Source organism: Oryctolagus cuniculus, chromosome 4, assembly GCF_964237555.1.
Source record: "Oryctolagus cuniculus chromosome 4, mOryCun1.1, whole genome shotgun sequence".
Taxonomy (NCBI): Eukaryota; Metazoa; Chordata; class Mammalia; order Lagomorpha; family Leporidae; genus Oryctolagus; species Oryctolagus cuniculus.
In genome coordinates, this window is record NC_091435.1 from 131,576,444 (window position 1) to 131,592,447 (window position 16,004).

General features: G+C 38.1%; 1 protein-coding gene across 14 annotated transcripts in view; it reads right to left on the minus strand.

The window, feature by feature from the left end:
* The window catches only part of RNF13 (ring finger protein 13), a 198,807-nt gene that overhangs the window by 108,587 nt on the left and 74,216 nt on the right, over positions 1-16,004 (minus strand). For 10 of the 14 annotated variants that reach the window (XM_051818707.2, XM_008266322.4, XM_070072673.1 and 7 more), the window contains one exon: positions 8,899-9,024. The exons of the other annotated variants lie outside the window; for them this stretch is intronic. In XM_051818707.2, coding sequence (XP_051674667.1) covers positions 8,899-9,024 — 126 coding nt within the window. The remainder of the gene's footprint in view (positions 1-8,898; positions 9,025-16,004) is intronic. 14 annotated transcript variants of the gene reach the window in all.

Below are 16,004 nucleotides of genomic sequence, written 5' to 3' on the forward strand. Positions count from 1 at the left end.
TAACTTAGTCTAGTCCGGATTGCTCCCCACATTGGAGATCTATGGGATACTGTCAAATGCCCCATTATATGGGTTCTAGGAGATCCTGAAGGCATGGAAAGAGAGAAAGGATGAGAAGGCCTTTTTAGTGAAATAATAACAGAAAATTTCCCCAATTTGGAGAAAGAAAGGGGCATCCAAATACAAGAAGCACATAAAACTCCTAATAGACATGACCAGAAAAGATCTTTACCATGACACACTGTAATCAAATCCTCCACAGTAAAACATAAAGAAAAGATTCCAAAATGTGCACGAGAGAAATGCCAGATATCTTTCAGAGGATCTCCAATTAGACTCACAACGGACTTCACATCAGAAACCCTATAGGCTAGGAGAGAATGGTGAGATACAGTCCAAGTCTTAAGAGAAAAAACTGTCAACCCAGAATACTATACCTTGCAAAGCTCTCATTTATGAACAAAGGTAAAATAAAGACCTTCTATGACACACAGAAACTGAAAGCATTTGTCAACACCTGTCCAGCCATGGAGAAGATGCTTAAGGATGTTCTGCACACAGAAACACAGAAACACTGTCATTACTATGGAAGAAGGTAAAGGAAGGAAATCTCCCAGTAAAAGTACAAAGGAAATCCAAAGTAAACAATAGGAATATTTATGGGAAAAAGGCAGGGCAAAGGCATTTCTTATCAAGTCACTTTGAATGTAAATGGCCTTAACTCTCCAGTTAAAAGACACAGACTGGCTGAATGGATTAAAAAACAAACCCAACTGTATGCTGCCTACAAGAAACACATCTCACCAACAAAATGCATGCAGACTGAAAGTGAAAGGTTGCAAAAAAGATACTCCATGCTTACAAACACCAGAAAAGATCTGGTGCACCCATTCTAATATCAGACAAAATAGACTTAACACAAAAATGGTTAAAAGAGACAAAAATGGACACTATGTAATGATTAAGGGATCACTTCAACAGGAAGATATGACTATTATAAATGTATATGCACCTAATTACAGGGCACCTGGCTATTTAAAAGAAATGTTAAGGAATCTAAAGGGAGACATAGACTCAAATGCAACAGTAATGGGGGATTTCAATATCCCACTTTCAACAATGGATAGATCAACCAGACGGAAAATCAGCAAGGAAACAAAGTTAATCGATACTACAGACCAAATGGACCTAACATATCTACAGAATTTTTCATCCTACAGTAGCAGAATAAACATTCTTCTCACCTGTGCATGGAGCCTTCTCTAGGATTGACCACATGCTAGACCATAAAACAAGTCTCAGCAACTTTGAAACAATCAAAATCATACCACACATTTTCTCATACCACGCATTTTCTCAGACTACATGCAACGAAGCTGGAAATCAACAACTTAGGAATCTCTGAAACATATACAAACACATAGAGACTGAACAACATACTACTGAATGAACCGTGGGTCATAGAAGAAATCAAAAGAGAAATAAAAAAATTTCTGGAAACAAATGAAGACGACAACACAACATATCAAAAATTATGGGATACAGCAAAAGCAGTGTTAAGAGAAAAGTTTATGGCGATTGATACCTACATCAAGAAATGGGAAAGGCACCAAATAAATGAACTATCAGTACATCTCAAGGATCTATAAAAACAACAGCAAACCAAACCCAAAATAAATAATTAAAATTAGAGAATAAACAAACAAAATTGAAACCAAAAGCAATACAAAAAGTCAGCAAAATGAAGAGCTGGTTTTTTTGAAAAAATAAGCAAAATTGACATACCACTGGCCCAACTAACCAAAAAAAAAGAAGACCCAAATCAATAAAATCAGAGATGAAAAAAGAAATGTAACAACAGACACCACAAAAATAAAAAGAACATCAGAAATTACTACTAAGAGCTATATGCCAATAAACTGGGAAATCTAGAAGAAATGGATAGATTCCTGGACATATAAAACCTACCTAAATTGAGGTATGAAGACACAGAAAACCTAAACAGACTCATTACCAGAAAGTGAATCAGTAACAAAGACCAACCCAACAAAGAAAAGCCGAGACTGAATGGCTTCACTGCTGAATTATACCAGACATTTAAAGAACTAACACCAATAATTTTCAAGTTATTTAAAACAATTGAAAGGGAGGGAATCCTTCCAAATTCTTTCTGTGAAGTCAGCATCACTTTAATTCCTAAACCTGGACAAGAAGCAAAAGAAAAAGAGACCTACAGGTCAATTTCCCTGATTAACAAAGATGCAAAAATCCTCAATAAAATTCTGGTCAATCAAATCCAACAACACATCAGAAAGATCATCCACCCAGACCAAATGGGATTTATCCCTAGTATGCAAGGATGGTTCAACATTCACAAATCAATGTGATACATCACATTAACAGACTGAAGAACAAAAACCATATGATTATCTCAATAGATGCAGAGAAAGCATTTGATAAAATACAACACCCTTTCATGAATAAAACTCTAAGCAAACTGGGTAAAGCAGGAACATTCCTCAATACAATCAAGGCAACTTATGACAAAGTCACAGCCAGAGTCCTACTGAATGGGGAAAAGTTGGAAGCATTCCCACACAGAGATTTGGAACCAGACAAGGATGCCCACTCCTACCACTGCTATTCAATATAGTTCTGGATGTTTTAGCCAGAGCCATTAGACAAGAAAAAGAAATCAAAGGGATTCAAATTGGGAACAAAGAAGTCAAACTTTCCCTATTTGCAGATGGCATGATTCTATATATAGGGGATCCAAAAGATTCAAAAAGAGACCATTGGAACTCATAGGGAGAGTTTGGTAAAGTGACAGGATTTAAAATCAACACACAAAAACAATAGCCTTTGTATACTCAAGCAATGACGTGGCTGAAAAAGAACTTCTAATATCAATCCTATATCAACAACTACAAAATAATCAAATACTTTGCAATAAATTTAACCAAGGATGTCAAAGATCTCTATATTGAGAATTACAAAACATTAAAGAAAGAAATAGAAGAGGATACAAAAAAATGGAAAAATCTTCCATGTTCATGTGCTGGAAGAATCAGTATCATCAAAATGTCCATTCTTCTGAAAGCAATTTACAGATTCAATGAGATATCAATCAAAATACCAAAAACATTCTTCTCAGATCTAGAAAAAAAATGATGCTGAAATTCATATGGAAACACAGGAGACCTCAAATAGCTAAAGCAATCATATACAACAAAAACAAAGGCAGAGGCATCACCATACCAGATTTCAAGACAAACAACAAGGCAGTTATAATCAAAACAGCCTGGTACTGGTACAAAAACAGGTGGATAGACCAGTGGAACATAATAGAAGCACCAGAAATCAACCCAAGCATTTATAACCAACTATATTTGACCAAGGAGCCATAACCAATCCCTGAAGCAAGGACAGTCAGTCTCTTCAACGAATGATGCTGGGAATTGGATGTCCAGATGCAGGAGTATGAAGCAGAACCCCTCTTACACCTTTCATGAAAAATCCATTCAAAATGTATTAAAGACCTAATTCTATAAACTGATAGCATCAAATTACTAAAGGACATTGGGGAAACCCTGCAACACATTTTCACAGGCAAAGAGTTCTTGGAAAAGACCCCAGAGGCATAAGCAATCAAAGCCAAAATCAACAAATGGGATTATATCAAATTGAGAAGCTTCTGTACTGCAAAAGAAACACTCAGGAAAGTAAAGAGGCAACCAACAGAATGGGAGAAATTGCAAACAATGCAAATGATAAAGGATCAATAACCAGAATATATAAAGAGATCAAGAAACTCAACAACAACAAAACAAACCACCCAGTTAAGAAATAGGAAAAGGACTTAAACAGACATTTTTCAAAAGAGGAAATCCAAATGTCCAACAGACACATTAAAAAAATGTTCTGGATCACTAGCCATCAGGGAAATGTAAATCAAAACCACAGTGAGGTTTCCCCTCACCCCAGTTAGAATGTCTTTCATATAGAAGTCAACAAACAACAAATGCTGGCGAGGATGTGAGGGAAATGGTACCCTAACTCACTGTTTGTGGGAATGCAAACTGGTAAAGTCACTGCAGAAGACAGTTTGGAGATACCTCAGATATATGAATATAGACCCACCATAAGACCCAGTCATCCTACTCCTGGGAATTTACCTAACGGAAATGTAATCAGCAAACAAAACTGTTACCTGCACCCCTACATTTACTGCAGCTCAATTCACAATAAATAAGACATGGAATCAACCTAAATGCTTGTCAACTGAAGTCTGGATAAAGAAATTATGGGATATGTACTCTGTGGAATACCATATAGTGGCTCACTAGGCTAATCCTCCGCCTTGCGGCGCCGGCACACCGGATTCTAGTCCCAGTCGGGGCGCCGGATTCTGTCCCGGTTGCTCCTCTTCCAGGCCAGCTCTCTGCTGTGGCCAGGGAGTGCAGTGGAGGATGGCCCAAGTCCTTGGGCCCTGCACCCCATGGGAGACCAGGATAAGTACCTGGCTCCTGCCATCGGATCAGCGCAGCGCACTGGCCGCGGCGGCCATTGGAGGGTGAACCAACGGCAAAAGGAAGACCTTTCTCTCTGTCTCTCTCTCTCACTGTCCACTCTGCCTGTCAAAAAATAAAAATAAAAATAAAAAAAAAGTTAAAAAATGAAATCTAGTCATTTCCAACAAAATAGATGAATCTGGAAAACATCATACTTAATGAAATAAGCTAGTCCCAAAGGGATAAATATCATATGTTCTCCTTGACCTATCATAACTAATAAAGCACCTAGAAGGCAATTTGTAGAAGTGAATTGACAATTTGAGAAGGAATGACTTGAACACCCCTTGTCTTGACTGTCAAGGAAGTTTTTTTTTAATTTTTAAATTTTTTTTTCTTCATGGAAAATGGTTTGGGAATGGGAGATGCAGGAGGTAGGGTAGGAGTGGGAGACGGAGAAGGGAGGGTGGGTATGATGGTTAGAATCACTATATTCCTTAAGCTATACTTATGAAATCTGTACTCATTAAATAAATGTTTTTTCAGGAAAAATTAAAAATAAAAAAATAAAAAAGAACTATCCTATGATTCAGCAATACCACTACTGGGTATATATTTAAGAGAAGTGAAGTCAACAGTCAAAGAGACATCTGCTCCCCCATGTTTCTGCTGCACTATTCACAAAAGCCAAGAACTGAAACAATTTAAGTGTCCATCAGCTGAACATATAAAGAAAATGTTATACATGTATACAACAGAATATTATTCAGCTATAAAAAGGTGAAATTTTGTCATCTGCAACAACATAGACACAAGTAGAGATCATTACGTTAAATGACCTAAGAATAGAAGGACAATTGCCACATGATCTCACTCATGTGGATGACAAAAAAAGCTTGTATCACAGAAATTAGAGCATAATGGTGGTTACCAGAGGATGGGAAGAGTAAGGTGGAAGGAGAAATGGGGAAAGGTTGATTAAGAGGTGTTAAATTACAGTAAAATAGCAGTAAAAAGTTCTAAGTCTGTTACAAAGTAGGCTGACCAGAGATAATGCTAATGTACATTATATTTCTCTCTAAAAAAAAAAACCAAAACAAACAAACAAACAAAAAAACTACAATAAAGGATTTTTTAGGTTCCACCATAAAGAAAGGCTAAACATCCAAAAAGATGGGTATGTTCACCCTGACTGGTGGTTATACAGTGTATACATACATAAGAACATCATATGGTAAATACGTACAATTTTTATGTCAGATAAAAATAAAATATTTAAAGTAATAACAAAAACTTGTGGCCATATGCCAAAGTATAATGAGAAGTTTTCTAACATTTTCCTTGCTAATATATAAAAGGCTCAATTTAAATCTTTTTACATGTATCTATATGCATTTTTAAAAATTTTTTTGAAAGGCAGAGTTACAGAGAGAGGTAGAGACACAGACAGAGAGGTCTTCCATCTGCTAGTTCACTCCCCAAATGGTCGCAACGACCAGAGCTGGGCCAGGCTGAGGCCAGGAGCCAGGAGTTTCTTCCAGGTTTCCCATATGGGTGCAGGGTCCCAAGCACTTGGGCCATCCTCCATTGCTTTCCCAGGTGCATTAGCAGGAAGCTAAATTCAAAGTGGAGCAGCCGAGATTCAAATCAGCACCCATATGGGATGCTGGTGTTGCAGTCCAGGGCTTTAACTCACTGTACCACAGCACTGGCTCCACCTATATGCATTTTTTAAAAATACTTTATATACAGGGGCCTGCACTGTGGCGCAGTGGGTTAACGCCCTGGCCTGAAGCGCTGGCATCCCATATGGGCACCGGTTCGAGACCCGGCTATTCTACTTCCGATCCAGCTTTCTGCTGTGGGCTGGGAAAGCAGTGGAAGATGGCCCAAGTCATTGGGCCCCTGCACCCATGTGGGAGACCAGGAAAAAGCTGTTGGCTCCTGGCTTCGGATCGGTACAGCTCCGGCCACTGCGGTCAGTTGGGGAGTGAACCATCAGATAAAAGACCTCTCTCTCTCTCTCTCTCTCTCTGCCTCTCCTCTGTGTAACTCTGACTTTCAAATAAATAAATCTTAAAAGAATGCTTTAAATATATAAGCAGAAGGCTATTAAATAGTTTGATTTAATAAACCTTTATTGACCACCTAATATGTGCTATGATATTAAACAGATATATAAATATGATGAAAACTAAATACTACAAGTTCACAAAAAATTATATCAATGTAAGAAAAATAATAATGTGATACATAGCAATAAAGAAAGTATTTGCAAAGTAGAAAGGTGGCACACTGAAAATTTACTTTTCCAAAGAGGGAACAGAAAAAAAATTAAGGCTTCTAGAGGAAGTGACATCTTCAGCCAACACATAAATGATGAAACAAAGAAAGCTGGTAAAGGTCAGCTTTAATAGAAAAAATAGTATGCATAAAGTCACAAAAGTGCAGTCAGGATGGCACAGCAAGTTGAGAGACTCCAAGTAGGGGGTGTGGCTGTAGCAGAAAATTCAAGGCAGGAGGTGAAAAGAGTTGAGCTGGAGTAATAGCTAAATCACAAAGCTTCATAAGAAGTACTATTTCATAATGAGGATTCACAAAAGGGATAGGAGGGTTACTAAGATTATTTATTCATTCCCAAGTTAGCTTTTCATCTTCAAAACAAGTATTCAGTGACTGCATTTACCTAACTTTCAAAGCAAAACACCTTCTAAAAGCCAGTGCTATGGTGTAGCAGGTTAAACAGCCACCTGCAGGGCCGGCATCCCATATGGGCACTGGTTTGAGTCCCAGCTATTCCACTTCTGATCCAGCTCCCTGTTAATGTGCCTGGAAAGCAATGGAAAATGGCAAAAGTGCTTGGGCCTCTGCTCCCACATGGAAGACCTGGATGAAGCTCCTGGATCCTGGCTTCAGCCTGGCCCAGCTCCAGCCATTGCAGTCATTTGGGGAGTGAACCAGTGGAAGGAAGATCTCTCTCTCTCTCTCTCTCTCCCTCTCTCCCTCCCTCTCATTCTTTCTCTGTAACTCTGCCTTACAAATAAAATAAGTAAATCAAATAAATATTTTTTAAAAAGGATTCTAGCTTTAGTTCTTAGTTACCAAAGACCGTATAAAGTCAGAAATTATACACCATAATAGTGCAATAAACCTTATAATCAACAGAATAAGCTTATATTTACTTTACTGACAGCAAGAAAATAATTAAATGTCAAAAATACTACTTCCTTTTGGCTGAAAAAATCTCTAATTATTACAGTTTAGTTCTGGATAAAATTTCTAACAGTTTAAATTCAAACTACATAAACAACTCTGAGGACTGAGAAATCTATTGCACTTGACTTCAAGCTCCAAATTATTTTCCTGATTTAAAGAAAATTACGAGTATAGACTTGCAACTAATACACAATAGTACTATCATTAATAAAGTGCTCTACATTTCTCAAACTCCTTTTTATTATTCCTTTATTTCTTTTACTAAGTTTATTAGGGAGATCTCATTTCTTCCATGTAATGTAAAGGAGCAGAGACAAAAGTCAGGTACAACAGGAGGCAAGGCAGCCTTTTTCATACTGAACATATAAATCATCTAAGATCAAGCTATGGTAAGTACATAAAATAAAATCCCATGTCTATTCTATGAGATACATAGAAGATTCTATATGGCATTCAGTTTGGAGGTAGTCTAGTAAAAATAACTTCAAGGCTTATTCTATGCAGGCCTCCATGTTCCTTCGGCCAAGGCCAACTGAAACACAGACTTATATAAACCAAATACATATAGTGGTATATAGTGAGAGAGGTTTTATGATGAACTTTATTTTACTATTTGTGAAATGTCAGTTCAATCCACTTCCAGAAGACAAACTTCATATAAGGACACAGTCAACTTATGAAAAAAGAGAAACCCCAATGTCAACATAGATGGAGGTGTAAGTGTTATACTAATACTGAAAGGGTCAAGGCATAAAATTAAACGTTGAAGTTAGGTTTCAATTCCTGTATTAGATCAAGTAAGATTTCACTACTAAAACATAGTTCCAGATGCCCAACAAATACCTGAAGATTTTGCAAGAAATAGTTTTATCTAATAGCTATTTATGTCGTACTCATTCATTTTCAATCTTACCAAAATTGTGAATCATGAAACAGAAACTGTCTTCCACTTTTATCGGCTGCTAAAAACTTTCAGTAAGATTTACAGCATGAATAAGAAAGTAAACCTGCTCCTGTCTTTCTTGCCTTCATCATCTCCTCCTCCCTTTCTTTGTTTTCATCTCCTTATTTTCTAAACCGAGTAATAGTGTAAGCTACCTTAAATATTTTCTGAAACATGACAGAACTTAGAGTATGTAAACAAACAATAAGCAAAAAAATGAAAAAGTACCTTTATATCAAAATTACAATCAAATCTTCTAATTAATACAATAAACGTGCTGGATGAATTGTCTTTTAGTGGTGGAGGCACTATGGGTTCACAGGCATTCTCTGGTTTTGAGTTAATCAAAAAACCCTGAAAAAGAAATGGTAATGATTATTACTTGGTTTCTCTCAATGAATCAATCAACATCTGTGAACATCTATTTGTTTCATGTGTGTTACATTACACTAGATGTATTATCCAGAAACTACAATTGTCACAATCCCAGAGTTTTAAAAATGGTATTTGAGGGACCGGTGCTGTGCAGCAATGGGTTAAAGCCCTGGCCTGAAGTGGCAGCATCCTATATGGGCACCAGTTCTAGTCCCAGCAGCTCCTCTTCCAATCCAGCTCTCTCCTATGGCCTGGGATAGCAGTAGAAGACAGCCCAAGTCCTTGGGCCCCTGCACCTGCATGGAAGACCCAGAAGAAGCTCCTGGCTCCTGGCTTCGGATCAGAGCAGCTCCGGCCATTGTAGCCATCTGGGGAGTGAACCACCAGATGGAAGACCTCTCTCTGTCTCTACCTCTCTCTGTAACTCTGACTTTCAAATAAATTAAATAAATCTTTGTTAAAAATTATTTAAAAAATAGTATTTGATTTCAAAAACATGTAGCTTTAAAAAGTAAGTCCCATCTTTCTTAGTATAAAAAATGTTGAAAACACTTATACAAGTCAATTACTCCAATGACAACCATTGTTAACATGCTGGTATATTTTTCCAACAATGTTTAACATTTTTATGCCCAAAAAAAAACTCATTAAAATTTAACATTTAACTTTTTTTTATCAAACAATAAAAATGCAAATAAATATATTTTAGGGATTATACACAAAGACTAGCCTGAGAATATAAAGGTGTGCATAAGAAGATGTTTACTGCTATTTTTTTTTATTTGACAGGCAGAGGTACACAGTGAGAGAGAGAGACAGAGAGAAAGATCTTCCTTCCATTGGTTACCCCCCAAATGGTTGCTACAGTCGGCGCTGTGCCATTCTGAAGCCAGGAGCCAGGTGTTTCCTCCTGGTCTTCCTTGCGGGTGCAGGGCCCAAGCAGCTGGGCCATCCTCCACTGCCCTCCTGGGCCACAGCAGAGAGCTGGAGTAGAAGAGCAGCAACCGGGACTAGAACCTGGCGCCCATATGGGATGCCAGCACCGTAGGCAGAGGATTAACCAAGAGAACCATGGCGCCGGCCCCGCTATGCAGTTTTTAATAACAAAAACTAGAAATCATGCACATTGATAAGACAGCTATGTAAAATTAGAGTACATTCATATAACAGAAAGATAATATAACTATTTTTAAAATGAGGTATAACAATGCACACTAAATTGAAAAGATATCTGCAAGATAATTATGAGTTTAAAAAGCAAAAAGCAAATTGAAACACAGAAACACAGGATGGCTTGACATCAGAAAACGTGCTAAAATGTTGTATCAACAGAATAAAATTTTTGAAAACCAAATCATTATCTCAATGGATGTGAAAACACATATGGGGCTGGCACTGTGGCTTAGCGGGTAAAGCCCCTGCCTGCAGTGCCAACCTCCCATATGGGTGCCAGTTCGAGTCTCGGCTGCTCCTCTTCCGATCCAGCTCTCTGCTATGGCCTGGGAAAGCAGTAGAAGATGGCCCAACTCCTTGGGCCCACCCTCGTGGGAGACCCAGAAGAAGCTCCTGGCTCCTGGCTTTGGATCAGTGCAGCTCCAGCTGTTGTGGCCAATTTAGGAGTGAATCAGAGAATAGAAGACTTCTTTTTCTCTCTCTCTGCTTCTCCTTCTCTCTGTGTAACTCTTTCAAATAAATAAATCTTTAAAAAATAAAAATAAACACATATAAAGATGATCTAATTCATTTGCAAGAATAAATAAGCTGGGGCTGGCACTGTGGTGTAACAGGTAACACTGCCACCTGCAGTGCCAGCATCCCAAATGGGTGCTGCTTCGAGTCCTAGCTGCTCTCCTTCCAATCCAGCTCCCCGCTAATGGGCAAGGGAAGACAGCAGAAGATGGCCCAAATACTTGGCCCCTGCCACCTACATGGGAGACCCAGATGGAGTTCTAGTCTCCTGGCTTCAGCCTAGCCCAGCCCCAGTCATTGCAGTCATTTTAGAAGCAAAACAGTAGGTGGAAGATCTCTCTCTCTTTCTCTCTCTCTGCCTCTCTGTAACTCTGCCTTTCAATTAAATAAATAATCTTTTTTAAAACAGAAAAAAGAAGAAGAAATATACTATTACACAATGACTTAACAATATTTCAATATAGTACTTGAATTTGTCACACCAACTGTCTACAGAATTTGACAATTCCTCTCGACTTAAATTACATTGCTTGTGATAGGGAAAGGTCTTACACAAGTTTTGGGGAAAAAATACATCACTCCTTCATTTACTCATACAGTAGTTCCTCTTCTTGATTCCATAAAGCATTGGTTTTTTGCTTTTCAGGGAAAGGAAACTGGTCATCCTTCAACAATGAATATTTGCTTATTTCTTATTAAATTTACACACTGCTTTCTGTTCTAGCCTTTCTGTCCACACTAACTTTGGCTTTAATGCCAAGTCACACACTGCAGTAAATCTTTTTCAACATGCTTATAACAGCAATGAATCTCAAGCCATATAAATACCAAGAAAGCATGTAACTCAATCAAAGTGAAGACAAGATTAACTATGGCCAAATTTCCCATGTCTAGGTGATGATAACTTCATCATGAATGCCACCTGTTTGAAAGTAATTGAAATACACAGCCCAATTTCAGAAATGCTAACCTGTGGGGTAATACAGTACATCTTAGAATCAATGAAACATGGTGTGTACAGAAGCCAAAATGAGGATCTCTGGGAGAACTAGAAAAGCATTTTTGTTTTTTAGTCATTTCTATATTGCTGAACCTATTAAAAATGCATTATTTTTAAACTTAAGAAAATTTATTAAAATCAGATACACTTAAGCTAAAAATCCTAAAAATAATCTTTTTTGCTTTAATGGAAAACTGATAGAACCCTTAAAAAAAAAAAGCAGTTCCTAAAGTATTAAATATTATCTTGTGGATTAAGCTAAAAAGAACAACTTACTAAAATAATTCACTCAACTCCTACTCTTCCATCAAACATGAGTCATTAAATACCAAATAGCATAATGAAACTTGCCAATTAATTGCGCAGAATTCTCTGTCCCTAAAATAAGAGTGGCCAAGAAGGTGCTGCCTTAACCCAGATCCACATGCTCAGTGTTATCTAGCTGGCCAATTTCTTTTATTAAAAGGATGCTTACTTTGTATTCAAGGGTTTCTTCATGCCTACTTTCTGACAGGGGCACTCTGTGCTACTATACAGCAGGCCTAAGAAAACTACCAAATCCTAGGAGAGTCAAAAGCTGAATGTTTGCAGTGGGTGCTGAGGAACAGAAGGTTAAGCCATCACTTGGAATCAGAGTGGCAGCTCAAGTCCTGGGTACTCGGCTTCCAATCCAATTTCCTGCTAACGTATCCTGGGAAGCAGCAGATAATGATTTAAATGCTGTGTGCTTGAAATCCCTACTACCTATGTGGGAAACCCAGATGGAGTTCTGGGCTCCTGGCTTTGGCCTGTTATACGCATTTAGAAAGTGAAGCAAAGGACAGATCTCTCTCCGTTCTCCTTTCTGCTCACTCTCTCCTCTCCCTCTCTCCCTCCTCCCATCTTTCTCTCTCTTCCTCTATCTCTCTCCCTATGTGTCCCTCTTTCAAATGAACACATAAATATTTTGTTAAAAATAATAATCTGGATGCCCACTCTTCTTCTTTGTTATTGTAATCCCCTGATGATTAAACAGGGATGGATGCTGAAAAATACAGGGCATGTATACTGACATCTCAATATCATCAAACATAAAATTAAATATTTAATACAACAGGCTTATGATATATAAACATATCACTCGTCTTTACAAAGTTTTCAGAACTGTAATATCCAGAAAACAAAGTGCACAAAATCTAATTTTCAACTTGATATGTTTTTGCCACCTGAACACACTTGTTTCAGAAAACAGGACAGCACTCCTGAAGCCTCCCTCATCCCCACTGCCAGTCAGTGCTCTCTAATCCCATTCCCAATGGCATCACATGGGCTTCTAACAGCTTAAAACTATTTTTGCCTAAACAAAAGCAAAAACAGTACATTCATATCAGAAGTATAACATTTGACATAAACAGAATCATACAGTATACTAAGAGTTCTTTCACACTTTTTCTCTCAGTACGTGTTTGTGAAATTTATTCATACTGTTGAGATAAACTTTGTAGGTCTTTCATTTTTGTTTCTACCTAGTATTCCATTGTGTGAATATATAACTTTTTCTACTATTGATGAGCATTTGAGTATTTTATAATTTTGGCTATTATAAATGGTATTATTAGAAACATTCTAGGACAAGTGTTTTTGTGAACACAAGTACGCATGAACTAAATATATACACAGATATACCATCATAGGCTATCAAGCTAGATCACAGAGTATCAAATTTTAATAAATATTGCCAAGCAGTTTTCCAAAGTGGATTGGACCATCAATTTTTAATTGAAATAGTCACATCACCTAAACATAAAAAATCATAATAAGTGTAATATTTCTTGAATGCTTCAGAAAATATTTGAACTGTACAATATTTCAAGGTAAATGTCATAGAAACAATTACTTTTGCTGATAACTTTGATTATTAGATCATAAAGAGGCAAATAATTTAATATGGTGCTGTTTTTTAAAAGAGATTTTCCTTTCATTCAGCTACTACTGAATGGCAAACTATACACTAAGAAAAATTCATAAGAATATAGTAATATTATTTAAAAAGCTGGAAGCAAGGCAGCAGAGAATGTTTTGGTAAGAGTGTAAAAGTGCCAGGTGCGAAGGCAGGGGGAAATCTGGTGAGTTATCTTGTTAAGAAAACCTGAAGACAGCCAGCGCCGTGGCACACTAGGCTAATCCTCCGCCTTGCAGTGCCAGCACACGGGGTTCTAGTCCCGGTCAGGGCGCCGGATTCTGTCCCGGTTGCCCCTCTTCCAGGCCAGCTCTCTGCTATGGCCAGGGAGTGCAGTGGAGGATGGCCCAAGTGCTTGGGCCCTGCACCCCATGGGAGACCAGGAGAAGTACCTGGCTCCTGCCATCGGATCAGCGCGGTGCGCCGGCCGCAGTGCACCGGCCGTGGCGGCCATTGGAGGGTGAACCAATGGCAAAGGAAGACCTTTCTCTCTGTCTCTCTCTCTCACTGTCCACTCTGCCTGTCCAAAAAAAAAAAAAGAAAACCTGAGGTTATGAGTTGATGATTAATAACTGTAGTAATAGCAAACAGTTAATAAAACTCACATTTGCCAAGCCATGGCCCTCAACACTGTGTCAGGCACTTATGCCCTTTAAATATACAAAACTTAGATCATTTTAGGAATAACACTATTAGGTAACTACCATTACCATCATCTCCATTTTATAGATGAGGAAAGTTCATGTCAAAAAGGTTAGGATAAACAGGCCCACAGGTAAACAAAGCAGCCATGCAATCCCAGACGGTTGACTTCAGAGCCTATGTTCTCAAGAACTACACAGTATGACCTCATCAAGCTCAAAAATGGGAAGCAGGAAGAGAAATAGACATTTACAAAAATAAATGAACCAATATGTCCAAAAGGCAACTGAGGTTGATTCCAAAATTTGATACAAACCCTTCAAATATTGATGTCAAAGGAGACTCTCTGTCATAACTTTTACACTCAAACATAGACCAAAGAGAGTTAAAACAGCCACAGTATCTTAGCTTTCCTAATGTGAGACAGATTAACTTGTTTATATAAACAAATTCCTAAAATGTTAAAAATATATCAGGGCCAGTGTCTGCGATGCTGGAATCCCATACGAGTGCTGACTCAAGTCATGGCTGCTCTACTTCCAACCAAGCTCCCTGCTAATGCACCTGGGAAAGCAGTGAAAGATGGTCCAAAGACTTGGGCCCCTACAACATATTTGGGAGACCCAGATGAAGCTCTTAGCTCCTGGCTTTGGCTTGGTCCAGTCCTGGCCATTGCAGCCATCTGTGGAGTAAACCAGCAGATGGAAGATCTCTCTGTATTTCCCCCCCTCTCTCTAACTCCCTCTCTTTTCAAATAAATAAATAAATTCTTCTACTGCCTTTCATTTTAGAGTGAATTGCTCCGTTCTCTTGTAGTTGTATTGAATGTTTGTAGTTTGCTTTACTTTTTGGGCCTGCAAGTTCCTTTAACACTATCCTCTAACTAAATACATGGGTTTCATTTCATGAGGATACTATTTAAGTAGCAGGATGGATAGGAAGAAATCCCTGTCTAAGGAATTTATATCAGTTAGGAACTTGCAAACCCAAAAAGTAAAGCAAACCACAATTAAAAAAAAAATTCAGTCTTCTTCTCTAATTCTTTATTTATTAGAACATTCTTCCAAAAGCTATCAGTAACTTTCACAGACAGGTCACATTTGATTCCTTTTCCACAAACAGTTGAAGATCAGTCTTGGTTTGTTCATTAAAATATACTTTAATCAATGTTGATACAAAATTAAATTCTGTTAACACTATCCTCAAAAGACAAGGGTCTCATTTCATGAGGATACTATTTAAGTAGCAGGATGGATAGGAAGAAATCCCTGCCTAAGAAATTTTTATCAGCTAGGAACTTGCAGGCTTACCTTATAACATTGCTATTAGGTTAACCTGAAGCATTAACTGCATTTTAATTACATATTTTACTGAAACAACCAATTGTATATTTTCTTAATTCCAAGCCAGGTACTGCTAAAGAGTTGTGATATAAAGATTACAACCTTAAGAAAATGACATTCTGGGATGGGCTTTGTGGCACAGCAGGTTATGATGCCTTGGGGCACCCACATCCCATATCAGAGTGCCCATTTAAGTCCTGTCTACTCCAATTCCAATCCAGCTCCTGCTAATGTACCTGAGAAGACAGCAGATGATAACACAAGTGCTTGGTCCCCTGCCACCCATGTGGGAGACTTGGATGGAGTTCCTGGCTCCTGGCTTTCACCTGGCCAAGCTCAGACTGTT